Below are 27,429 nucleotides of genomic sequence, written 5' to 3'. Positions count from 1 at the left end.
CGTGGACGGCCCAGGACGAAATTCGTCCCGTCCTACGTTCCATGGTAGAGTATGGACGAAGGACGGGATGGTTTTTCGTCTGCGTTTCAAAAAAACCGTCCCGTCCAATAATCCCGAGACGAAAATTTGTCCCGTCCAGTCCTCCCGGAATGAATTTTCGTCCCAAAATTCGTCCTGACAAAAAAATACATTATATATTTATAATATATTATAAATTGCCCTCGTGAGGCGACGTGTCAACATCTCAACCGTCGGATGTGAATCCGACGGTTCCCCATCCAGATTCGTCCGTCCATCGTCCGGGGACCTCTGGACGGACGATTTTTCGTCCCAGAGGACGAAAACCGTCCCGTCTGGCGGTCCCCAGGACGAATTTTCGTCCCAGAATTCGTCCTTGCCCCCGGACTGGACGATTTTTTCGTCCGGGGACAAAAAAACCGTCCTGTCAGCGTCCCAGCACTATACTAGTGAGATTTCAGATGTTTGGATTTCTTGTTTTTATTATTTGGTCAAGGTGGATGCTTTTTTAGTTAGAAGTTAATTGAACGTTGGTTTAGAATAATTCATGGGTTTCTCAGTAAAAGGTGAGACTGAGTATGACTAGGAAGCGAGTAAATTTACTATTAGTGAAATTTCTGCTATTTGGGTTTCTTATTTTATTATCTTGTCAAACGTGGATGTTTCCAAGTTAAGAGTTAATTGAATGTTGGTTTTAGAATAATTCATGAGTTTCTCAGAAAATAAGTATGACTAGGAAGTGAGTAAATTTAATTTTAGTGAAATTTAAGCTGATTGAATTTCTTATTTTTATTATTTTGTCAAAAGTGGATTTTTATAAGTTAGAGGTTAATTGAATGTTGGTTTAGTATAATACATGAGTTTCTCAGAAAAAGGTGAGACTATGATTAGGAAGTGAGTAAATTTACTACCAGCGAAATTTCTGCTCATTTGGTTTCTTATTTTTATTATTTTGTCAAAAGTGGATTTTTATAAGTTAGAGGTTAATCTAATGTTGGTTTACAAGTTAAAAATTAATTTAAAGTCGATTTGGAATAATTCATGAGTTTCTCAGAAAAAAAGTATGACTTAGTGAGTAAATTTAATTTTAGTGAAATTTCAGCGGACTGAATTTCTTATTCAGCCGAAGTGGATGTTTACGAGGTAAAAGTTAATTGAATGTTGGTTTAGAATCATTTATGAGATTATCAGAAGAATAAAAAGAGGAAGTATATGACGAGGAACAGAGTAAATTTACTTTCATAGAAATTTCAGCTGACTGAATTTCTAATTTTTCTTATTCATCAAAGTGGGTGTTAGAACTCAGAAGTGAAGTTAATGTTTTTTGACAAACTCATAAGTGCAATATTATTCAGTTGTATACGCAAAGTGAGACAATTTAGATTTAGTGAAATTTCAGCTGATTGGATTTCTTATTCTTCTTGTTCAGACAATGTGGATGTTACAAGTTGTTTAAATGCTGGTTTAAACTAATTAATGAGTTTCTCAAAAAAGAAAAAAGAGCATGTACAATATTATTCGGTTGTGTGACTGGGAAATGAGTCAATTTACTTTTAGTGATATTTCAACTGATTGTATTTATTATTTTTCTTATTCAGCCAGAGTGGATGTTGGAAGTTGCTTAAATGTTAATTTAAAGTAAATCATGAGTTTCTCGATAAAGGAAAAAGAATAATTACAATACTATTTAGTTGTTTTGTATGGGAAGTGACTGAATTTACTTTTAAATAAATTTCAACCGATTGAATATCTTCTTTATTTCTTTTTCTGTCAAATTGGATGTTAAAAGTTGATTAAATGTTGATCTAAAAGAATTTAAAGGGTTGTCATGCGTTTCTAAAAAACAAAATGAGAGTTAAATATTATTCATTTACTTGACTGTGAAGTAGGGTGTCACGAATGCATTAAAGGCCACCTCTCGTTGATGTATTTTAATTATTTCCCTCTTTTTTTGTATATGCTGACGCTTTTATTCTTCTCATGTGATTCTAGATATAACGCATGAGATTATTGTGCAAAGTCGTTAATAAAGTGAAGCATATAAATCTATTAAATTTATTTTTAATATATTTATTTAGACTCGTGATACATGCTATTTTTTCTAAATGAATCAACATTCTTGGATCGTAGACAGCTATTGTTTTATAATATGTCATCGACAAGTCCCGAAAAAAATTATAAAATTTGTTAATGATTAATTTTGTACTTTTTATCTTCCCATCTTTAGAATCACCGTTTGTGTAATTAAGTCTTCCCTAAAGCAGTGTTTTAAAAACTATTTAAATGAGTGGACTTGGAACTTTTTAGAAAGCTTCCCCTCTATTTATCCTGAAGCATTTTTAAGGAACTGGTTTAAATAGTATCCACATTATTTTCTGTGAAATTCTTAATTCTTAATTCTGAATTTTTCGATTGACGAATAATTGTTAAGTTTCACATGTATACTAATAAAGTCTAGTTTTAAAATTTGTCAACTAGATGAATGTATTTCTTGTTTGATTTAATCAACAAAGTTGACATCAGTTTCTCAATTTACTGGCAGTGTTGAACATCAAATAATGCAACAAATCCTTCTTTTTCGGTGACGTGTTGGATTAGTTCATACTTTAGTAAATAGTTTATGATTTTTTGTTATTTAATACATAATTGATAGTTTAAATGCTGCATTTGTCAAGCTTGCAATAAGTTTAATATACTCTATGATAAATAAAATATTTATAAATAAAACAAATCCCTCTATCTCCAGCATTAAATATAATTCTGCCTCACAGGTCATATATAAATTTAGAGTCAGTTTTATACGTTGGAACTAATGACCGAACCACTAATTTCAGATCAATCTCTAAAAGTTTTTAAAAACCAAAATTATGTGTTTATCATTTGCTTTCCATTATTATATTATTTCTTTTGATGCATTTAATTTAGATACTTCCTTTCTTCTGGTTTATTTTACGAAAGTCACTTGTTGACCCAAGTTCCAAATTCTATGTAAAACATTTTAAAAAATTATGTGAATATATCATCGCTGGGACAGGAATGAATATTAAGTCATTTTAATAGCTACTGACTGTCATTTTAACTGAATGACGCTATTAATAAGTCGATGAATTCTTCATCTGAGAATGACTTATTGCATTATTTCAAGTTTAATTGTGTTCAAGACATCTGAGAATGTTAAGTCATTATTTCAAGGGTAACTGTAAATTCATATCAACTCAGAACATTTTGATCACTTCGCTAAGAGTGCATTGAACTAGCCTACCATGGCTATAAAGAATTTATTTGTGTTCTTCACAACTGTGAGATCATTTAAATGTAGATGTGTAGAAAGAAAATTCACACACGTAGTGTTTACAATACAGAAGGCAAAAATACTGCAGAAAGTGGGATTTGTGGTCTTCCATCACTTGCCCACAAACAGGAGTGATGCAACAAGTTGGGAAGAAAGCAGAACTGAACTTCATCTAAAAAAAAATACTACAAATAATGTAGTTTTTGGTGTACAACATGTAGAAAATCAGACAGATGAGATAGTAGTCTTACCTCACTCACAGCAGACAAAAAAAAAAGAGTGGAGGGTTATGCACATTTCCTGGCGGACCAACAGGCAAAAAATACAGCAAATACATACATATGAGGCAAAAGTATGGGCAAAATTGAGGTTTAGAATACAGCAGTCAAAATTTGTGTAGGCTGCATTAGTGTAGGCTGCTTATGCTTATCACTGAAAATTTGTAAAGGCCGACGCGCTGCTAAACTGCAAATCCGGCCCTTGCAATGTTAGCCACACGACGAATCAGTACTTTGCAAGTCATTGAGTGAAGAGACGTCGTCGGAAACCTGGTCGGCGAGAAGGACAGGACTCGCCGGCAAGAACCTCGTCGATCAGATTCTTGAAGATGAACCGCTCAAGATCAAGAATCATCCCATCGATTTCCTCTCCGGCGCCCAGCCACCATCGCCACCGTTCTTCTGCCTCCTCCTGTAAAATTCTCTCCACTCCATCGCTATCATCGCCGCCATCAACTGTGCAAGCCCAAAATCTGTCGATCTCGGAACAGATCTCCCTTGTCAGCTTCCTCCCCTGCGGCTCGTCCCCGCAGTCAATTGCCTGCATCATCCACGGCGGCGGAGAATCCAATTGCCGGCGGAGAACCTCGTTGATGGCGTCGAAAAGGAGCCGCCGCCGGAGTTTCTCCGGGTTCAGATCGCGGCAGCCTCCGTGTCGAGTCTGCTCAAGAACCAGGAAGAGATCGGAGTTGACCGGGCACGAGCGGTATAGCTGGACTGCCACCGGAGTACCGCCTGCGCCGGCGAGGTCCATTAACAGGCCAGATGCAAGCAGCACCTCAGCCACATAACGGTGTTCCGGCGTGTGCTTTTCGCAGATCAAAGCAATGTGATCGACATCTCCGCTGTATCCAATTTTACTCAACTTCCGCAGAAGATTGTCGATGCTCTCGAATTTCTTCTGGAGATCAAGATTGCTGCCTGCTCAATTAAGCAGATTAGTGATTCATTCTAGAGAGAGAAAGAGAGAGAGGGAGGGGGAACCTTTGCAGGGAGACGAGGGCAGATCGTCAGTTTGGAAAGGGGCATGAAGAACAGAGACAGGACTGGGCTGGTCTAGAGAGAGATCCTCGGGCTTCTGAAACAGAAGAATTCAGATTAAATAACTGAAATTTTGATAATTCCCATAAGAATTCAGATTAAAGAACAGAAATTTTGATAATGCCCAGAAGAATTCAGATTAAAGAACTGAAATTTTGATAATTCCGAGAAGAACTCAGATTAAAGAACAGAAATTTTGATAATTCCCAGAAGAATTCAGATTAAAGAACTGAAATTTTGATAATTCCCAGAAAAATTCAGATTAAAGAATTGAAATTTTGATAATTCCCAGAAGAATTCAGATTAAAGAACTGGAATTTTGATAATTCCCAGAAGAATTCAAAATTAAAGAACTGAAAAATAGATAATTCCCAGAATAATTCTGATTAAGAACTGAAAATTTGATGATTCCCAGAATAATTCAGATTAAAGAACTGAAATTTTGACAATTTCCAGAAGAATTCAGATTAAAGAACTAAAATTTTGATAATCCCCGGAAGCAATCAGATTAAAGAACTGAAAATTTGATAATTCCCATAAGAATTCAGACTGAAGAACTAAAATTTTGATAGTACCCAGATCTACACGGACCTTCTTCCGAGCAGCAGCAACCCCAACGGCATTGTTCTTCGGCTTCGTCTTCGCTTTTGCCTTCGGCGGCGGCGGAGGCGGCCGGGGCTTCCTCTTCTCCTTCTTCCTCTCCACAACCGATCTGTCAGTCCTGGGAATTCTGATCTGGGCTTTCGCCTCCCCCGCCGGAGACGTCGCCATCGTCATCGGCATCGGCGTCGGCGTCGGCGACGACGTCGGCTTCGCCACGGGCGGGCCAGGGCGGCGCTTCCACGGGGCGATCTCCACGGGCAGCCTCGCCGGAGACGCGCGGCGGAGGCCCTTCTCTTGGGCTATGGCGGGCATAACGTCGAGACCCATTAACTTAGCCACCAGCCCGGCCGGCCGCCGGCTCTCGGCAGCGGCGGCAACCGCCATGGATTCCGGCGAGAAGCTCCAGCGAGGCTCCTTCACCACCTCTGCAGGAGACGTCTCCGAGGAGGAAGACGACGACGACGACGAAGACGACGACGACGGCCCCGACCCGTCACGCCCCGGAGCTCCAGAAAGCCCTGAAAACCCCCCACATTTAGAGAGAGAATCTAGAGAGAGAAACTGGAGAGAGAAACTAGAGAGAGGGGACCTGGGGAGGTGGGTAAGTGGGGAGCGGCGGTGAGGCGGCGGCCGGGGTGGAGGCGGTGGCGGGAGAAGGCGTGGAAGATGCCGGCGACGCAGCCGAGATGGCGGGGGCGGCCGGGGGTGTCGTCGGCGATGGCGGGGATGAAGCTCGGCGGCATCGTCGTCTTCCTCGCTGCAAACCCTAAAGCATGCGGCTTTCTTTCTCTCTCTAGAAATACCCGTGAAGGGGGGAGGTGGGTTTCGCTGGGAAAGGTGAGATCTTGGTGGATTTTGGCTATGGCGATGGAGGGGGTAGAAACTAGAGAGAGAAAGAGAGGAGGGGAAGAGAGGGAAAGGGTCAGCGGCGGGTTTTTTGTTGGAGGGATGAATCTGGCATGTGAAGGGGATTATTGGGTCTCGTGGGTCTCTCTCTCTCTCTCTCTCTCTAGCTGTCTTGCACGCTCATGTGACTGTTGACGAGGACGACCCCGCCATCGGGGAACCCAAAGAAACCTCCTTCTCTTCCTATTTTAATCTCTGACTCGCCATTGCTGTTGCAGGCAAGCTCTCTCTCTCTCTCTCTCCGCTCTCTCTTTCTCTCTCTTGATCTCGATCTCGATCTCTCGGGATCTCTCTCTATATGTTATGCGCGGTATCGGGGTGCTGTTGGGGAGTTGGACATTTCTGGCTTCAGGTCCAATCTCCCGGTGGGGAATAGTAATATTTACTGCGCGAAGAGCTAGAGAGAGAAAGGGAGAGAGACACACACACAGGGATTGATGGGGGAGAGAGAAAATGAGAGGGAGGCGGAGATAGAGAGAGATATAGAGATAGGGAGAGAACGCGAGAGATGGAGAAAGATGTAGGGAAAGAGTGAGATAGAGAGATAGGGGGAGAATGAGAAAGAGAGAGAATGACAGAGAGAGATAGAGAGAGAATGAAAGAGAGAAAGATAGATTGATAGCGAGAAAATGAGGTAGGAAGATAGAGAGAGATATGGAGAGAGAGATATAGAGAGAATGAAAGAGAGAAAGATAGATTGATAGCGAGAAAATGAGGTAGGAAGATAGAGAGAGATATGGAGAGAGATAAAGAGAGAATGAAAGAGAGAAAGATAGATTGATAGCGAGAAAATGAGGTAGGAAGATAGAGAGAGATATGGAGAGATAGGGAGAGAGAGAGAGAATGAGAGAGTGTGGCAGAGATATAGAGAGGAAAGAGAGATAGGAGAGAATGAGAGTGCCACAGAGATATAGAGAGGAGAGAAGAGATTGGAGAGAATGAGAGAGAGATACGGCGACAGAGATAGAGAGAGAGAGAGAATGTGAAAGACAGAGAAAGAGAGAAAGAGACACTACGAGAGAGACAGATATGGAGAGAATGAGAGAGAGACCAAAAGAGGTATAGAGAGAACGAGAGAGATAACGAGGTAGAGATAGAGAGAGATATAGATAATAAGAGAGGGAGACACAAAGAGAGAGAGGTTGAGCGAGACAGAGGAGAGAGAAAGAGATATATATATATAGTAAGTGAGATCGATTGAGAGAGACAGAGATAGAGAGAGAGATCGATCGAGAGAGACAGAGAGAGAGAGAGATAGATTGAGAGAGACAGAGATAGAGAGAGAGATCGATCGAGAGAGACAGAGAGAGAGATTGTGTGCAATAGATTGAGAGAGACAGAGATAGAGAGAGAGATTGAGAGAGACGGAGATATAGAGAGAGATCGATTGAGAGAGAGATAGAGTGAGAGATCGATTGAGGGAGATACAGAGAGAGACTGAGAGAGATCGATTGAGAGAGACAGAGATAGAGAAGACTGAGAGAGAGAGATCCATTGAGAGAGATACACCGAGAGACACTGAGAGATATCGATTGAGAGAGACAGAGATAGAGAAGACTGAGAGAGAGATAACAAGAGAGAGATCGACTGAGAGAGACAGAGATAGTGAGAGAGATGGGGAGAGAGATCGATTGAGAGAGAGATCGATTAAGAGAAATAGATAGAGAGAACAATTGAGACTGAAATAGAGAGAGGGAGATTGATTGAGAGAGACAGAGATAGATAGAGAGAGAGAGAGAGATTGATACAGAGATTGATACAGAGATAGGTAGAGAGGGAGAGAGACCGATTGAGAGAGACAGATAGATAGAGAGATAGATAGAGGGAGAGACCGATTGAGAGGGATAGAGATAGATAGAGAGAGAGACCGATTGAGAGAGATAGAGATAGATAGAGACAGAGACAGACCGATTGAGAGAGATAGAGATAGATAGAGAGAGAGACAGACCGATTGAGAGAGATAGATATAGATAGAGAGAGAGAGAGAGACCGATTGAGAGAGATAGAGATAGATAGAGAGAGAGAGAGACCGATTGAGAGAGATAGAGATAGATAGAGAGAGAGAGAGACCGATTGAGAGAGATAGATATAGATAGAGAGAGAGAGAGAGACCGATTGAGAGAGATAGAGATAGATAGAGAGAGAGAGAGAGACCGATTGAGAGAGATAGAGATAGATAGAGAGAGAGAGAGACCGATTGAGAGAGATAGAGATAGATAGAGAGAGAGAGACCGATTGAGAGAGATAGATAGAGAGACAGAGATATATAGAGAGATAGATAGAGAGAGAGACCGATTGAGAGGGATAGAGGTACATAGAGAGATAGAGAGCGAGAGAGAGAGATCGATTGAGTGAGACAGAGATAGACAAAGAGAGAGAGAGAGAGAGAGAGAGAGATTGAGAGAGAGACTGAGGAGAAGACAAAAGTGACTGAGTAAAGCACAATGAAGGAGAGAGAGAGGATGGATTTGTCTTCTCTCAAGGACTTTGTTGACGGTGGAGGAAGAAGACAAGTGAGCAGAGCCTTCCTCACCCAGGCCCCCATGTGAGCTATCCTCTTTTAGTCTTCCAAGAACGGAGCTTTGTTCCTCACCACGGTGTGCTCTACAAACCAAAAGTAGTTCCAAGACTAGAAAATTCTATATAAATGACTTCCCATTAAGACAAACTTCAATGTTCTTCTGTAATCATTGGTTTTAGTATTTATTTACGTGTAACTAGCAGTGCGGCTAAATTTTCAACCCAATTTTCTATTTTCTTAAATAATGTAATCAATGTGACAAAGACGGCTGATTTGATGGCTTGTGGATAATTTTTTTTACCCAAGCCTGTAAACATCTTTAAATAATGCTGTCACACCGCTGAAAAACAATGTGATGGAAATATGGTTCCACCAACTCGTCTGACACGTGTTTTAGGTAAGAAATAGGAGTATTTTACATGCATGGCTGCTCATCACGACACCATCAACTGTTATTGTGATCATAATATTTAATATTATTGTACTTGTAATTGGTCATAGTGGATAATTTTTCATCCAATATAATGCTACAAATATGTGGAAGAGGACTAATTTGACTGCTGACTGCTAAATTTCAACCATCAGATTCTAAGATCCAGAATATTAGGGTCACATTGATTGAAAATAGGATTTTAACAATTGTTTGACCAGTCTATTTGACTGACAGTATCTACAAGAGACTCTTTTCCTTTACCATCACACATTGAAAGGTGGGTATGGGATAATCCTTCCAAACTTAGAACCTAGACTAAAATATTTTAAATGCATGGCTTCTTATTATGTCGCAACATAAAGGCTCTTGTAACCGCATGTGCCTTAATTTTCTAATAAATCTGTAAGATCTATAATGATCGGACCAGCTCACGTGACAGTTCTAGCTGATTCTGGGCTAGATATTGCTTTGCATGATACTCATAGTTTTCAGTCATAGTGCTACATGCAAGCTATTTCTCTTGATTAAGTGTTGTCTTAATTTCAAGGGAAGGAATAATAATACCAAATTTTGAACTTAAAACTACTCCCACGTAAATTACATCATGCAAAGGTTCGATCGCATCCCCCCAATTCTCTTACCTGCCATTTATTTCTATCTAGATGAGGATACTCATATCTCAACGTAGTTTGGTCTGCATTACCATAAAGAGAACTCAATGAAGCTCAAGTATAAATAATTGTCAAATTATCTTATAGAGTGGACATTTCTTGGGCTGATCCTAATTAACACGTTGGATTATTTATATGAAAAAATAATCTAAAGATTTTACACTGAACTGAAAAAAGTAAAACTTTGTTGGAATCATCAAGGTAGATTATTTTCCCAGTCACCCTTGTGAATTATTTGTTCGTACTAAATTCATTTAAAAGTGTTCATTTCAAGAAAACTGCATGCCAAGAGGACCGAAGGACCCAGGTTGAGGTTTTCAAGTTGGGACTAGCTGGTAAACAAGGCCGATCTTAATTTCTGGTTTAGGTTTCAGAAAAAAGTGATGGTGGAACATAGCACACATATATTTTATTATTTTTATTTTTGATACATATGCACTGGAACAATCAAACAGCATATCTCTACGGTAGACAACATTACCTTTTCATGAAAACATGGTCCATATCAAAATTGATTGTCACTACATTGGTGATGCGTCTAGCAACGATTCATCTATATTCCACACGTGAGCCCCTCTGATCAACTACCTAATATGTTTACTAAGAGGCTCAATTGAATCACTTGCAATATCTTGCATGATAAGCTTGACATCTTTAAACTGTATGTTCTAGCCCGAGGAGTGTCATACTGCCTTGTTTTGGACTCAATCATCTTCCACCATGGGTCTCCCTTTTCTTCAAACTGGGTTTTTCCTCCTTGGTTTGTATGGAACTTTCCAATAAGACGCATCAATTGCCAAAAATAGTCACATTGAAAGTAGAAAAATATAACTAGCTGGTTACCCAATAGATGTGAAGGAATTTAGGACAGTCAAAAAGAATATCACTTTATGACATCTACAATTCAGCATTGAAAAAATTAGTAATTAGATATTTAGTCAGCTGGTTTTCTATGATCGGTTATTCTACTATGAGATAGAGATTTTAAAATTGGGCTAGTCTTATAAGTGACATAGACATTATCTTTTAAATACTTGAAATGAAAAACACTATGTGTAAAACTATTTAATATTAGTTATGTGGAGTATATCTCTAATTCAAAATGTATATTGGAAATTAAATTATTAAGACATTCAAATTGAACTAACGAGTTGGAAATGAAAGTATTAAGACATTCAAATTGAACTAACGAGGAGATACAATATTAAATCATACCTTATTATTTTGTGCGACAAATAAATTATTATCTTGGGAAATATCCAGACCAAAAATCCCTTCAGCTAATTTTAAATTTTACTCTTCAAATCTTTTTACACAGTTCCACGCACAATAAATCTCTTTTAACTATCATGAAAAATCACCAATTTTAATTGACATTTGGTGGAAAATATACGGATTAACACACATCGATTAGCATAATAAGAGCATCTAATAAAATGGAAACAATACAAATATGATTAACATGAACCATGTACAATAAATAATCCAAGTAAATATTTACTCCTAACAGCATGTGAAACAAAAATTGAAAAAAATTAGGGGACTATAAATGGACCCTCCTTCCAAGTTTTTATTGGGTTCTAGATCCTTGATCTAGATGAAAACTTAGAAAAATTTTCAACAGAAGAGTTTGAACATAATTTAAATGTCATCAATGAAATCATGAATCAAATCACATCGGCCCAGACCATATCCATAATTCTTTAGATCCTTAAGTCAGATGTGTCGAGCTGCTCATGTATGCAACATGTAGACATCTCCATGCATTCCATAGCACGTCTAATTCTATCTTGGCTGCATTTTTTTAAGGGCTTCCCCTATTTATAGCAAAAAATATCTAGACTTCAAAAAGACAGTTTTCATGTGATCCTCTAAACCTATGTATTAGTCTAATTAATGAATCCACTCCGATGGCCCAATTACATTTTATTGGCCTTCCAAATTAATTAACTATATCATCATATGAATTAATTAATGTTAGAATAATTTGACCCAATAAACAGGTTGGGTTTCTTGTTGATGTGTGCCAAGCTACACCTTGTGCTCTAGAAGATACAACGGAGCGTGTATCGACTCACTCATGGAACACGTCTATCATCAACTGTCGTGTACGTTGAGTCTCTCATCCACTTAACTCTCCTTGGATAACTTTGGGTATGGTCAAGCATCAAGCCCTAATTGGTCATCCGAGTTCGTGCTGCTATGCTGTAAATCATAAAGGACTCTTCTCTAATATTTCACAACCTTGGCCAATGAACTATATCATGTTGTCTTCTCTTAAACCAAGGTTGGACGATTCCATCTTCACCACTAAATCATCTTTGTGGACTTCTCGATGCACCTAAACTAACACTATTTAGATTTTGAAGATTATGAATTCATAGCTCATAAGACGTATTTGGTGTCTCATGTCTGAGGTCCACTTACATAACTGGTATTTGAATCAACCTGGTTGATAGTTGGTTACAATACCATTAAGGGACTTGTATGAATAAATACAGTGAACTCTTTCCGCTAAAGAGCACCCACTATCTATGCTTTTTGTCCCCACACTAATGGCCATGGGTCCGACCATACTTATCATACTTGGGATGTCATATAGTGCTAGTGTATCTAAAGATTTTGATTTCCTTCTTGAGTATCATTTAAATAATAATATTTTGAACATATGCTGAAATATTAGTCATCATTGTATTACGATATCATCATAATTCATTAAGTCCAAGTAAGTATTTATGGATTTCATTAAAAGCATCGCACATGCACTATAACGAATACATTCGATTGATGAACATGGAACAACATACAGAATGCATGATCGGCTTGATGACCACAAATATTTCCATCAGTTCCAATCCTTATTATTCATCTATCTCTCTTCATTATTGTCGTAATGCACTGACTTTAACTGAGAATAGGTTTGAATGTATGGAGATTAAACTAAATTGCATCAAACATTGTGACAAGAATAATCAATTTGAATCAGGTACAAAATAAAACTTACGACTTGCATCATTAAGAAATGAAAATAAAAGCAGGTTAAAAAATAAACCTTTCTTCTTCCAAGCTCCAACTTCTAACCCATATTCTTGATCTCATTTTATTTTGTCCACAAATATTACATTAACTTGAAATAATAAACATGTACTTACTAAGATAAAAAAGTGTATTTCACCCCTAATACCATTAAGAAATGAAAACAAAACCCAACGACTCTAAACAGATCCTTCTTCTTCCTCCAATTTCCAAGTTATAACCCTCTTATTGATCTCTCTTTCTTTCTTCCATGGAGATCAATTAACTTTCACGACAATAAATAATCACTTAACCAGGCGTTAAACAAAAGAGTATTTAATCCCAAACACCATCAGTAAATCAATACAAAACCTGAGGATTATAAATACCCCCTTCTTCCTCCTAGTCCCAATTCCAAATTCAAACCCTTCCCATGGAGATCAGATAAACTTGGAACAAGCAATAATCACTTAGTCAGGTAAATATAATAATGTTCACTCCTAACACCATTAAGAAATGAAAAACAAAAACTTATGACTATAAATACTCCTTCTTTTTCCTCCAAGTTCGAATTCCAATTTCAAGTTCAAACCCTTCCCTTGGAGATCACATTGACTCGCAACAAGCAATAATGACCTAATCAGGTAAAAATAAGAGTATCCGCCCATAACTTGCAACAATCAATAATCACTTAATGATGTACAAATAACACTATTCAATCCTAACACCATTAAGAAATGAAAAAAAAAACTTAGGACTATAAGTACCCCCTTCTTCTTCCTCCTAGTTCCAATTCCAATTTCAAAACCTTCTCATCGAGATCACATTAACTTGCAACAAGAAATAATCACCTAATCAGGTAAATTTAATACTGTTCACTCCTAACCATTAAGAAATGAAAAAAAAAAAATTAAGACTATAAATACCCCCCTTCTTTGTCCTCCAACCCGAGGACTATATATACCTCCTTCTTATTCTTCCTCCGAGTCCCAATTTCAAAACCTGAGGACTATAAATACCCCATTCTTCTTCCTCCAATGCCCAATTTCAAAACACGAGGACTATAAATACCCCCCATATTCTTCTTCCTGCAAGTCTCAATTTCAAAACCCGTCTCCTCCATTCGTCCCTCTCTCCTTTTATGGATCTCTGCAATTGCCATAGAGAGTGCAGCGTGGTGTGCGACTCCACCCAAATCGTCGACTCCAAATCACAACCGGAATGCAGGGGAGCTAAGGGGAGAATGGAGAAGAAGGGAACGAGCCCTAAACAGTTCTAGCTAGGTTGAATTTTGTGTAGGTTCAAACAATCACGAGATTAAACTAACTTGCATCAAGCACTGTGACAAGAAATAACCACTTTTAATCGGGTATAAAACATCATGAACAAATGAAAATAAAAGCTGAGGAATATAAACAAACCCATATTCTACTTCCACTAACCAAGTTTTAACCATTATTCTTGATATCTCTTTCTTTCTTCCATGGAGATCACATTAACTTTCAACAATCAATAATCTCTTAATCAGTTATAAAGTAATATTTAAACCCTAACACCACAAAGAAAATAAAAACAAAACCTGAGGACTATAAATACCCCTTCTTTGTCCTCCAAGTCCCAATTCTAATTTCAAACCCTTCCCACCTAGATCACATTAACTTGCAACAATCAATAATCACTTAATCAGGTATAAAGAGTATTTAACCCCTAACACCACTAAGAAATAAAAACAAAACCTACGAACTATAAATCCATCCCTTCTTTGTCCTCGAAGTCCCAATTCCAATTTCAAACCCTTCCCACGGAGATCACATTAACTTGCAAGAATAAATAATCACTTAATCATGTAAAAATAACATATGAAGACTATAAATAACCCCATATTCTTCTTCCAAGTTCTGACCCTTATTCTTGAGCTCTCTTTCTTTCTTCCATGGAGATCATATTAACTTGCAACAACCATAATCACCTAATCATGTAAAAATAACAGCCGAGGGCTATAAATAAACCCATATTCTTCTTCCCAGTTCCAAGTTCTGACCCTTCTTCTTGATCTCTCTTTATTTCTTCCATGCAGATCATATCAACTTGCAACAATCAATAATCACTTAATCATGTATAAACCCTAACACCACTAAGAAAGGAAATAAACATGAGGACTATAAATTCCCCCTTCTTCTTCTTCCTCATGGTGGCAAGCGCGTTGTGGTGCGAGACTCTGCCTAAATCGCTGACTCCAAAATTGCATCAGGAATAGAGGTGAGCTAAAGGGGGAATGTAAAAGAAAGGGAGGGGCCCTAAACAATTCTAGGCAGATCGAATTTTGTGTAGGTTTAAACCCTAACACCATTAAGAAACACAAACAAAACTTGACCACTATAAATAACCCCCTTTTCTTCTTCCTCCAAGCCCCAATTCTAAAACCATCCTTCTCCATCCCTACTCTCCTTCCATAGAGCTCTGCAATCTCTGCGTAGAATACGTCGTGTTGTGCGACTCCACCAAAATTGCCGACTCCAAAACTTCATTGGGAATGGAGGGGAGCTAACGAGAAAATGTAAAAGAATGGGAAGAACCGTGAACAATTCTAACTGAGTCTAATTTTGCCTAGATTAAAACCCTGAACACTATAAAAACCCTCAATTTCTTCTTCCTCCCAGCCCCAATTCCAAAACCCTTCACCGCTCTCCTTCCATGGAGCTCTGCAATCACCGCGGAAAGCACACCCTGTTGCAGGACTCTCCGCCCAAAATGAAGACTCCGAAATTGCATCGGGAATGGAGGGAAGCTAACGGGAAAATATAAAATAAGGAAAAGAACCCTAGACATGGTTGTTCAGTTATGTTTGTTTGAAACGAGCAAAAAATTTGCACAAAAGACAGGGCCTTGTTCTTTGTTCTGTTCTTTTTTGTACAAAAACGAACAAAATCTGCACATTCGAACAAAATTAGAACAAAATTCGCACAAAGCGAACGATAGAACCGCGCACATGTCTGTGTGATGATCTGTTCGAATTTAATATTGTTCTGTTCGGAAAACCCAACAGAACGAACAATTCGCACAAGTTCGCACAAAAGGAATCGAACAACCATGTCTAAAGAACCCCGAACAATTCGCACAAGTTCGCACAAAAGGAACCGAACAACCATGTCTAAAGAACCCCGAACAATTCGTACAAAGTTCCCACAAAAGGAACCGAACAACCATGTCTAAAGAACCCCGAACAATTCGTACAAAGTTCGCACAAAAGGAACCGAACAACCATGTCTAAAGAACCCCGAACAATTCGCACAAGTTCGCACAAAAGGAACAGAACAACCATGTCTAACTTGAACCCTGAACAATTCTAACTGGGTCTAATTTTGCATTTCTTCATAAAACCCTAAACACTATAAATACCCCCCCATCTCCTCTTCCTCCAATCCCCAATTCCAAAACCCTTCTCCTCCATCCCTCCCTCCCTCTCCTTCCATGGAGCTCTGCAATCGCTGCGGAGAGCGCGGCGTGGTGCGAGACTCCGCCGGCGCGGGTGGCGGCTTCCTCGTCTGCACCGCCTGCGGCGCCGAGCAGCCCTCCGCCAACTTCACCGCGCAGGCCTTCACCGCCGCCGGCCTCCCCGTGGGCGCCTTCGCCCCCCCCGACCGCGCCCTCCACCGCCGCTTCCTCGCCGATTCCCAAATCGCCCAACTCGCCGCCCAACTCGGCCTCTCCCCCGCCTCCTCCGCCCACCTCAAAGCCCTGGTCTTCGCCGTCACCGCAGGCGCCCCTTCCTCCGGCCTCTGGTTCCCCGTCCTCGTCTCCGCCTGCGCCGTCCTCGCCGCCCGCTCCCGCCGCCTCCCCCTCCCCATCGCCGAAGCCGCCTCCGCCATCGCCCGCGACCCCCACGAGCTCGGCGCCATGCTCTCCCGCCTCCGCCGCTTCCTCCCCCTCCCCCCCGTCCCCCAATTCGACCCCTTCCTCCACCTCCGCCGAACCCTAGATTCCTTCCCCGCCATGGCCGACCTCGATGACGATGCCGCCTCCAGAGTCCTCCGCCATGGCCGGTTCCTCCTCCGCTGCGCCGTCAATTGGTCCCTCTCCGCCGGGCGCCGCCCCTTGCCGCTCGTCGCCGCTGTCGCCGTCGTCGCTCTCGAGCTCAACGGCGTCGCCGTCTCCGCCGAGGAGCTCGCCGGCTTCGTCTTCTCCTGCCCCGCCACATGCCGGAAGCGCAGGACCGAGCTTCTCTCTGCGCTGGTTCGCGCCGCCCGGGCGCTTCTCCCTTGGGGGGAGGACGTCAATTTGAAGAACGTGCTCCTCCACGCGCCTCTCCTTCTCAAATTCATGGAGAAGAGATCAAAGAACGGAGCTTTCGAGCTTGTTCGTGCCCCGGAAGAGGGCGGCTCCGAGGTCGCGTTAATGGCGGATGATGATGGTGAATTTGAGATCTCCGGGGAGGGTTTGAAGAGGGTTTACCAGCAGGGTTTGGAAGCTTTCAGGGCTGTGGATCCTTGCAAGGAGAAGGAGAAGAGCGAGAAGAGGAGGAAGATGAAGGGGGAGATGAATCTGTCGCTGTTTTGCGATTCTGGAGATCTGGATTCGAGCTTGGATCTCTCCTTGGAGGAGATTTTGGATTTGGATTTGAATTTGGGTTATGATCCTCTTCCGCCTTCGTTTGTGGCTGGATTGGAAGCCCGGCGGAGGAGGAAGGAGAAGATAGCCATGGCGAAGGAGAGGATTAAGGGGATTGTTAAAAGGAGAGAATCTGCTCAGAATTCAGGGGTACGAGGGAAGAAGAGGCAGAGATTAGAGTTTCCGGAGGTTGATTCGGAGGATTGTGTGGTGGAATTATTGCTCCTGCATGGGGTGAGCGAGGAGGAAATTGAGGAGGGGTATTACAATAGGTTGTTGGATCTACACGTGTTTACTCCCATGGATTCCTAGAACAGGTAAAATGTTCGTCCATTTTTTGTTTCATTTGTTATAAATACATCTGATATATTACAGGTTTTTTCTTTTTTGATTTGCATATGGGTACTAAATCTCTTTGATCTAAAAAGGTCAGTTTTTCATACTCCTTGCTCGGGGTGAAACTTTTTTTTTTATTTTTTATCTTAATGTGTTTGGGTACTAAATCTCTTTGATCTAAAAGGTCAGTTTTCATACTCCTTGTTCGGGGTGAAACTTTTTGTTTTTTTTTTTATCTTAATGTGTTTGGGTACTAAATCTCTTTGATCTAAAAAGGTCAGTTTTCATACTCCTTGCTCGGGGTGAAGCTTTTGTTTTTTTTTCCCTTATTGTGTTTGCACAACTTAAAAAGGCAGAAGATTCTTGAATTTTTTGTTTGATTTGGTATATACAATAGGTTGTTGAATCTATACGTGTTTACTCCCATGGACTCCGAGAAAAGGTAAAATGTTCGTTCATTTTTTGTTTCGTTTGCTATACTTCTGATATGTTACAGGTATTTCTTTTTGATTTGCATATGGGTACTAAATCTTTTTGATCTGAAAAGGTCAGTTTTTCATGCTCCTTACTGTGGGGGAAACTTTGTTTGATTTGGTATATATACAATAGGCCGTTGGATCTATGCTGGTTTACTGCCATGGACTCCTAGAACAGGTAAAATGTTCATTCATTACTTGTTTCATTTGTTATACGTCTGATATATTACATGTATTTCTCTTTGATTTGCATATGGGTACTAATTCTCTTTGACCTAATAAGCTTAGATTTTTATGCTCGTCACTCTGTGGAAAACTTTTGTTTCTTGGATCTGTATTTGTTTGGGCGCCTAGACATGCAGAAGATTCTTGAATTTTTTGTATTCTTGATTTGGTATTTATTTGATACTTTTATTCCTTAATAAACCTACATTACTATCTTGCTTTGATCTACATAAAGAACAGGCAGTGACATGCAAACATGCTTCAAGCAGGTAATTTGCAACACTGTAGGAAACATCTGAGCACTCACGCCCGACTTTCTCCCTCTACTGGCCATTATTCTCATAAAAACTCATCTAAAAGCTAAAACTACTACAAGAAATCATTTACTCTCGTCTTGTTTCCATTCAAAAATTTAAACACCATCATTTGAGCCTGGATTGGTTAGTCGCAGTAAATAATGGTGCTGACTTCCACCCTCATCTTCACATTTATGATGCTGAGTTTTCTATTTAGGGCTGCATCAGTATCCTTTGAAGTTTGCTGAAGAAGAATAGGAATCTCAGATCATCAGTGAATATCACATTTGAGCTCAGAACCAAATCATTAGAAGACTTGCGAGATATTGTTGTGTTCAAGGATTGTAGAATATTGAAGACAATGAGATATTGTCCACAAAAATAATAAGGTTCATCCCACAATTGTGAGGGACCAGTCATCACATGGATGTAACGTGGCCAATTTCGACTTATAAGAATGTCAATATTTCTAAATTCATGCCCTAGAAGAATCACTAAATCATGATAAAATCGAGAATAAACTTTGGTGTATATTCTACATATATGGTAATATTTGGGGATCGAATAAATCTACAGTCACAAGTGACTATTGTGAGAATCTGCAAGATCAGCCATGTTTTGTCATTTTCTAGTACATTTGAGAAGTTTGAAGGAAAAAGAGGAATAAAAAAGGGGTGAATGGGTGGATTACCTATTCTTTATTTTGAATGTTATCTCCATATATCTGAAGCAATTTATAAACAAAATACTCGATTATCTAGCCGTGATTTCATTTTAGAATTTATTGAAAATTTAATAGTTAAATTTTAATTTTCAACTCAAAAAATTCAAAATATTTATTTAAAGAAACTAATAGAGGAAAGAAAATGCACGATATTTACAACATTTTACCTAATTTAATATCTTGAATATTACTTGGATTGAATAATTTGAGTTTTACTTGAGCTTTAAAGTGATTTTACATAAATGATATTGGGGCCAATTTGGACATGCTTCAATGGCTAATTTGGGGCCAAGGTTTGGTGGACAAGAAGGAGAAGGCTTTGGGGGTCGCAAGAAGGAGATTCGATAAAATTCTATGGATGACTTTGGGAGTTGAGGATGTCAAAGCTACATTGTGTTTTAGTATTCTTGGTATATGTATCAAAGTACCCTATTTCCGAGTGGTTTGGATAATGGGCCCTCACAGAAACCTTGTTAGCTTCTCCTTACTCAGGGCTAGATTTACTTGGGACTATCAGAAGTTGTATAAAATCACTCAGTATGCACTATCCTATACCTTATTCCACATAGTTAAACACCCAATATAATTTAATTTTTAAAAGAACCTGATTCACACCCTAATTGGTTTATACCTTAACTGCATAAATAAACACACTCCACCATCAGCCTTGTCTCCCCTATAAATAATTGTTTGGATAATAGCCCCTTTTCTCCGGTGTCTTTCTTAGTATAAATTACTTATTTCTTTCAGAAATATGCTAGATACATATTTTGTTCTGATGTCCTTGTTTACAATACTATATTGAAGCTTGAAATAGTGGAGTCTCTCCCACAACATAGTGCATTTGGTTTTACCTCATTCTCATAACCTTGTTAAATAAAGCCTGAATCTTTGAAATAACATATAGGCTGCTATTACTGTTAGTGTTTTGAAAGGACTAGAGACCTTCTATGGTAATTCAAATGCCTGCTTCATTTTCAACATGTGAAAATGGAAGATGAAGATAAAACATGTCAAAATGATTCGAAGCGTACAATCATACAAATAAAGTTAGAGGATGGGTTTCTAGGTTTTGTTCAATTTCTAGGTTAAATATTGGAGTTTTTCTTGAAGATATCTCAAATCTGCAGATGCCAATCATGCTTTTAGAGAACTGTATCTCATTAAAGACCCTCTCCTCCCAAACATGAGATAACTCTTCCAAGATCTTGTCCTTCACTCCCTAACATTATATGCTTTTCTCTACGTGTATTATGTCTTCTGAAGATAGACAGAGATAGAGAGTGAGAGAGTGAATGAGAGAGATATATATAAACAGTATGGAGAGGGCGAGTGTGAGTGAGTGAGAGAGACTGACATGGATAGAGTTAACTAGGGATGGGAGAGAGAGAGAGAAAATGAGAGAGGGAGATAATAGAGATAGAGATAAAAGTAGCAAGAGATATTGAGTGAATGAGAGAAATACAGAGGAAGAGAGCGAATGAGAGAGACTGATATAGGTAGAGATAGAATGTGAGAGTGAGAGACAGAAATAAGTAAAAAGAGAGGTATAGAGAAAGAGAGACAGGAGACAGAGAGGTAGAGAGAGGTAAAAATAGAGAGGAGTGAGACATAGAGATAGAGGAGAGGGGTAAAGAAAGAGAGGGTAGAGAGATAGAGATAGAGGAGAGAGGTAAAGAAAGAGATGAGAGAGAGATAGAGATAGAGGAGAGAGGTAAAGAGAGAGAGAGAGGAGAGAGAGATAGAGATAGAGGAGAGAGGCAAAGAGAGAGAGAGGAGATAGAGATAGAGATAGAGGAGAGAGGTAAAGAGAGAGAGATGAGAGAGAGATAGAGATAGAGGAGAGGTAAAGAGAGAGAGATGAGAGAGAGATAGAGATAGAGGAGAGGTAAAGAGAGAGAGAGGAGAGAGATAGAGAGAGGTTGAGAGAGAGGATAGATATTGAGAGAGGTTGACAGAGAGGAGAGAAATAGAGATAGAGGAGAGGGATAGAGGAGAGAGATAGAGAAATGACGTAGGACGACTACGGAGTGATCGACTAGGGAGTGGACGATGAATGAATGGACGATTGGGTTGACGGGGCAAACTATGGGTAGAGGGACGACGAGGGATAAAACAACCACAGAAATCACACGATCGGTTTCGGAATTTAAAACTGATGAAAATCTGGTGGTGCAGCTCCGACCCTTATCGATGGCGGGAGTACTGTCTTCCCCCACCGCGACGATGCCTAAGCACCGAAACCAATATCCAAATTCGCGTCGCGAGGATACACTCGAGAAAGAGAGAGAGGAAGTGGGAAATCCAAACCAAATCTAATTCTGACGGCGGTGGAAACTTCTCAATAAAATACTGAACGGAGAACACTTCGACACCAAAGAGTTTAGGCGTACCTCGACACCGTAGTGCATGAAGAGGATGCGGGAAATTCCGATCGTGACGAAGCTGGACGAATCCAGGCGTTGAGAGGCCCACTGGACGACGGGATCTGGAGGTTCCGGGCGTTGAATGACCCTGGTTGAGACTCGGCCTGGTTGCTCAAAGGTCAGAGTGCTTGGGCGTGGGAGTCGTTGGCCGGACGACTGACGTTCGCTACAACAGGGTGTCGCGGATCCAACTACGCGGTCAGTTGGTGGGGGGTCAAGGGGGGAGTCGCCCCCTTGCAGAGTTCGGGGCAGCCCCCTGAAACCTAAACGGTATGCACCACCGTAAGAGGCTTGGAGGGCGTCCGGAAGCGCGGGTGACAGAAATACGACGTGCACGGGGGCCCTTGGCGGCCTGGGGTGGCGCCTTGGGCGGCTCGGGCTGCCTGGGTGCAGCCTGGGGTGCAGCTCAGGCTGGGCGATGCCTGGGCGGCCTGGGCGGCTCGTGGGGTGCCTGGCGGCTGGGCGGGATGCCTTGGGCGGCCTGGGGTGGGGTGCCCTGGGCGGCTTGGGGTGCTGCCTTGGGCGGCCTGGGGTGGGGTGCCCTGGGCAGCCTGAGGTGCTGCCTTGGGCGGCCTGGGGTGGGGTGCAGCCTTGGGCGGCCTGGGGTGGGGTGCCCTGGGCAGCCTGGGGTGCAGCCTTGGGCAGCCTGGGGTTGCTACCCTGGGAAGGCGAGAGAGAGAGAGGGAGAGAGAGAGAGAAGCGAAGAGGATGGAAGAGAGGTGATAGGCCGGCGACACGCGGGCGGCGGCTGCGGCGGCGACGGTTAAGAGGGATAGGGAAGGCTGGGCAGTCCTCCAAGAAGAGTTAAACAAAACTCAATTCTTGAAATTATGACTGCCAAATGTTTCTTGAAAACAATGGTCTATATATAGACCTTGGAGGAAAGAGAAAATGACGAGAAATTAGAGACGAGAAATTAAAGACGTGCGTCGTGTCACGCCAAAGGACAGTTGTTGATCTGCCTCTGGCGACGTGTCATGACGCGCGTAGGGACGTGCGCGGGTGGAGACGTGCTTGACGATGTTTGTGGCGTGTTGACTTCGGTGTTGAGTTTGGTTGACCGTGGCGTGCTGATTTCAGTTGACTTCGCCGTTGGGTCCATAGCAGACGTGTTGACTCCGATTGACTGTGGCGACACGTCCGATGGTGATGTGTTGGCGTCCTCGCCATCAAGAAGAGAGACATAGAGAGAGAGAGGTTAAGAGAGAGAGGAGAGAGATAGAGATAGTGGAGAGAGATAGATATAAAGGAGAGAGATTAAGAGAGAGGTTAGGAGTGAGAGAGGAGAGATATAGAGATAGAGAGAGATTAAGAGAGAGAGAGGAGAGATATAGAGATAGAGAGAGATTAAGAGAGAGAGGAGAGAGAGGATAGAGAGATAGAGATAGAGAGAGATTAAGGGAGAGAGGAGAGAGAGGATAGAGAGATAGAGATAGAGAGAGAAAGAGGTAAAGAGAGAGCACAGAGAGATAGATATAGAGGCGAGACAGGGAGAGAGAGGTAAAGAGAGAGGAGAGACATAGAGAGAGATAGCTATAGAGGAGAGAGATAGAGAGAGAGGTAAAGAGAGAATATAGAGAGATGGAGAGAGAGGAGAGACATATAGAGAGATAGAGGAGAGACATGGAGAGAGAGGTAAAGAGAGAGGAGAGACATAGAGAGAGATAGCTATTGAGGAGAGAGATAGAGATAGAGACTAGAGAGATAGGTAAAGAGAGGGGATAGAGAGATGGAGATAGAGGAGAGACATAGAGAGAGAAATAGAGGAGAGACATAGAGAGATATAGAGGAGAGCGATAGAGGGAGATAGCTATAGAGGAGAGAGATAGAGATAGCGAGAGAGGCAAAGAGAGAGGTGAGAGAGATAGAGATAGCGAGAGATAAAGAGAGAGGAGAGAGAGATAGAGGAGGGAGATAGAGATAGAGACAGGTAAAGAGAGAGGAGAGAGAGATGGAGTTAGAGGAGAGACATATAGAGAGAGATAGAGATAGAGGAGATAGAGATAGAGGTAAAGAGAGAGGAGAGATAGAGATAGAGGAGAGACATGAAGAGAGAGGTGACGAGAGAGGATAGGAGATAGAGACCGAGGAGAGACATAGCGAGAGAGATAGAGATAGAGGTAAAGAGAGGAGAGAGAGATAGAGATCGAGGAGAGACATAGAGAGAGAGGTAAAGAGAGAGGAGAGAAGTAGATAGGGATAGAGGAGAGGCATAGAGAGAGAAAGGTAAAGAGAGAGGAGAGTAGATAGGGATAGAGGAGAGGCATAGAGAGAGAGGTAGAGAGAGAGGTGAGAGGGAGATAGAGATAGACGAGAGACATAGAGAGAGGAGAGAGGTAGATAGAGACAGAGGAGAGACATAGAGAGGGGAGAGAGGGAGATAGGGATAGAGGAGAGGAATAGAGAGAGAGGTAAAGAGAGAGGAGAGAGGGAGATAGTAGGCATCGGGGATTCGGACAGATCGTTCGAATGTTCGATCGGATCGGGCATTCGAACGAACGAATCCGAACACTGATCTGTCCACTTCAGATCTGATCCGAACACGATCTGCGCGTCTGTTCGGATTGGATTGTTCGAACAAGATGCCCGTTCGGATTGAATGTTCAGATAAGATCCGATTCGAACACGTTGTTCGAATCAGATCGAATCGAATGTTCGAATCCAGCTGCGCATGCGGTGTCCAACAGCGGCTAGCGCCGCCTAGCTGCGCCCAGCGCCGGCCAGCGACCGCCAGCGGCCAGTGCCAGCCAGCGGCGCCCAGCAGCCGGCCAGTGGCCGCCAACGCAGGTCAGCGGCTGCCAGCGCCGGCCAGCGGCCACCCATGTCCGCCCATCGGCCGCCAGCGCCGGCCGGCGGCGGCCAGCTCCAGCCAGCGGCCGCCAGCTCTGGCCAGCAGACGCTAGCGGCCCCCAGCCCCGGCCAGCGGACACCAGTGACCGCCAATGACCCCTAGCCGCACCAGCGGCCGCCAGCAGATGCCAGAGAGAGTCGCTGGCGTCGTTGGCCATTTGTTTTGAAATTTTTCGATCTTGTTCTAACAAGGTCGAACAAATGGCAATCGAATATGAACGAACCAAATTGTTCGTTCGAAACTTTAGATCGAACACGAACAAATGGTCTGTTCGATCAAAAGATTCGAACAGATTGTTCGAATCAGCATTTGTTCGTTTGAATCTGTTGATCAAGATTCGAACGCTACGATCCAATCCGATCCCCAACGCCTAGGAGATAGAGATAGAGGAGAGACATAGAGAGATAGATAGAGATAGATGAGACAGATAAAGATAATGGAGAGAGATAGAGAGAGATATAGAGAGAGACAAAGAGAGTAGGGATCGGGGATTCGGACAGATTGTTCGAATGTTCAATCAGATCGGGCATTCGAACGAACGAATCCGAACACCAATCTGTCCTGTTCAGATCCGATCCGAACACGATCTGCGCGTCGGTTCGGATCGGATTGTTCGAACAAGATGGCTGTTCGGATTGAATGTTCGAATTCAATCCGATTCGAACGCGTTGTTTCGAATCTGATCGGTTCGAATGTTCGAATCCGACCAGACACATTCCACGTGGTCGCGGACCGGCTCCAGCGGCGCCGGCGTCCAAGCTCAGCCCCTCCGGCGGGCCAAGCAGAGGAGAGGAGGAAGACGACGGAGCAGAGGCTTCTCCTGCCGCTGCGGAGAAGAGGGAGGGAGGAGCAGGCTTTGAGCAAGCTCATAGACTCCGTAAGGAGGTCGCGGTGGAGACGACGGCGGAGCTCCGCCGGCCGGTGGCTCTCCGGGAGGAGGCGGCGGCCAAGGAGGAGGATCCGCAGCGCTGGCCACTAGTGCAGCGCTGTTCGAATCTCCGGCCGAGTGTCGCAGCTGCGCGCTGGCGCAGCCCACTGTCGCCAGCGACTGACCTCCGCTAGTGCAGCACCGCCAGCCGCGGGCAGTCCCCGGCGAGCCACCGGCCACTTGTTCGACTTTGTTCGAACAGTTCGAACAAATGGCCGATCAAACACGAACAAACCAAAATGCTCGTTCGAAACTTTCGATCGAACACGAACAACGGGTCTGTTTGATCGAAAGATTCGAACAGAGCTGTTCGAATAAGCATTGTTCGTTCGAATCTTTCGATCAAGATTCGAACGATCTGATCAGATCCGATCCCCAATGCCAAAAAGAGAGAGAGGAAGAGACGAGAGAGAGATAGAGACAAAGAGAGAGATTGAGAGATAGAGATAAAGAGAGAGGAGAGAGGTGAAGAGAGAGATAGAGGAGACAGAGATAAAGATAGTGGAGATAGATAGAGAGAAGTGAATAGAGATAGATAGAGAGACAAAGAGAGAGAGGAAGAGATATGAGAGAGAGATTGAGAGATAGGGTTATTGGGATAAAGGAGAGAGATAAAGAGAGGAGAGAGAGGTGAAGAGATAGATAGATAGACGAGAGAGATAAAGAGAGAGGAGAGAGGTGAAGAGAGAGATAAAGAGAGAGGAGAGGTGAAGAGATAGATAGATGAGAGAGATAAAGAGAGAGGAGAGAGGTGAAGAGAGAGATAAAGAGAGAGGAGAGGTGAAGAGATAGATAGATAGATGAGAGAGATAAAGAGAGAGGAGAGAGGTGAAGAGAGAGATAAAGAGAGAGGAGAGAGGTGAAGAGAGAGATAGATAGATGAGAGAGATAAAGAGAGAGGAGAGAGATGAAGAGAGAGATAAATAGATGAGAGAGATAAAGAGAGAGGAGAGAGGTGAAGAGAGAGATAGATAGATGAGAGAGATAAAGAGAGAGGAGAGAGGGGAAGAGAGAGATAAAGAGAGAGGAGAGAGGTGAAGAGAGAGGAGAGAGGTGAAGAGAGAGATAGAGAGAGAGGAGAGAGGTGAAGAGAGAGATAAAGAGATAGAGAGAAAGGAGAGAGATAGAGAGAGGTAAAGAGAGAGAGGAGAGAGAGATAGTAAGCTGTAAAGAGAGAGAGGAGAGAGATAGAGCGAGGTAAATAGAAAGAGGAGAGAGAGATAGAAAGATGTAAAGAGAGAGGAGAGAGATAGAGCGAGGTAAATAGAGAGAGGAGAGAGAGATAGAAAGATGTAAAGAGAGAGAGAGAAGAGAGAGATAGAGCGAGGTAAAGAGAGAGATGAGAGAGAGATAGAGCGAGGTAAATAGAGAGAGGAGAGAGAGATAGAAAGATGTAAAGAGAGAGATGAGAGAGAGATAGAGCGAGGTAAAGAGAGAGCGATAGAAAGATGTAAAGAGAGAGAGATGAGAGAAAGATAGAGCGAGGTAAATAGAGAAAGGAGAGAGAGAGATAGAAAGATGTAAAGAGAGAGAGATAGAGCGAGGTAAATAGAGAGAGGAGAGAGAGAGATAGAAAGATGTAAAGAGAGAGATAGAGCGAGGTAAATAGAGAGAAGAGAGAGAGAGATAGAAAGATGTAAAGAGAGAGAGATAGAGCGAGGTGAAGAGAGATAGAGAGGCGAGAGAGATAGAGAGAGGTAAAGAGAGATAGAGAGGGGAGAGAGATAGAGAGAGGTAAACAGAGATAGAGAGGCGAGAGAGATAGAGAGAGGTAAAGAGAG

At 42.2% G+C, this 27,429-nt stretch overlaps 2 protein-coding genes across 6 annotated transcripts; one reads left to right on the top strand and one right to left on the bottom strand.

The window, feature by feature from the left end:
- Nucleotides 1-3,574: 3,574 nt before the first annotated feature.
- Nucleotides 3,575-6,446, bottom strand: LOC144706750 (protein LONGIFOLIA 1-like). 2 transcript variants are annotated; one of them, XM_078579764.1, is made up of 4 exons: nt 5,822-6,446; nt 5,221-5,750; nt 4,573-4,663; nt 3,575-4,509 (listed from the first exon to the last, which is right to left on the bottom strand). In XM_078579764.1, the coding sequence occupies exons 1-4, from the start codon at nt 5,973-5,975 to the stop codon at nt 3,830-3,832; spliced, it is 1,455 nt and encodes a 484-aa protein (XP_078435890.1). In that variant the 5' UTR covers nt 5,976-6,446; the 3' UTR covers nt 3,575-3,829. The 2 variants fall into 2 exon arrangements, with proteins under 2 accessions (XP_078435890.1, XP_078435889.1); XM_078579763.1 differs by having other exon boundaries at nt 4,573-4,666; nt 5,822-6,443.
- A 9,765-nt stretch (nt 6,447-16,211) lies between these two features.
- LOC144706493 (POLLEN-EXPRESSED TRANSCRIPTION FACTOR 2) lies at nt 16,212-19,467 on the top strand. Of its 4 annotated transcripts, none has more exons than XR_013582264.1 (3): nt 16,212-17,703; nt 18,332-18,376; nt 18,948-19,467. XR_013582264.1 is itself a non-coding variant. In XM_078579473.1 (2 exons), exon 1 carries the CDS (start codon nt 16,250-16,252, stop codon nt 17,696-17,698), a length of 1,449 nt encoding a protein of 482 aa, XP_078435599.1. In that variant the 5' UTR covers nt 16,212-16,249; the 3' UTR covers nt 17,699-17,703; nt 18,937-19,466. The 4 variants fall into 4 exon arrangements, 2 of the variants coding, with proteins under 2 accessions (XP_078435599.1, XP_078435598.1); XR_013582263.1 differs by having other exon boundaries at nt 18,937-19,467; XM_078579473.1 differs by lacking the exon at nt 18,332-18,376 and having other exon boundaries at nt 18,937-19,466.
- Nucleotides 19,468-27,429: the final 7,962 nt, after the last annotated feature.

Source organism: Wolffia australiana, chromosome 8 (genome assembly GCF_029677425.1).
Source record: "Wolffia australiana isolate 7733 chromosome 8, ASM2967742v1".
Lineage (NCBI taxonomy): Eukaryota > Viridiplantae > Streptophyta > Magnoliopsida > Alismatales > Araceae > Wolffia > Wolffia australiana.
This window is presented reverse-complemented; position numbering and strand designations above follow the sequence as displayed.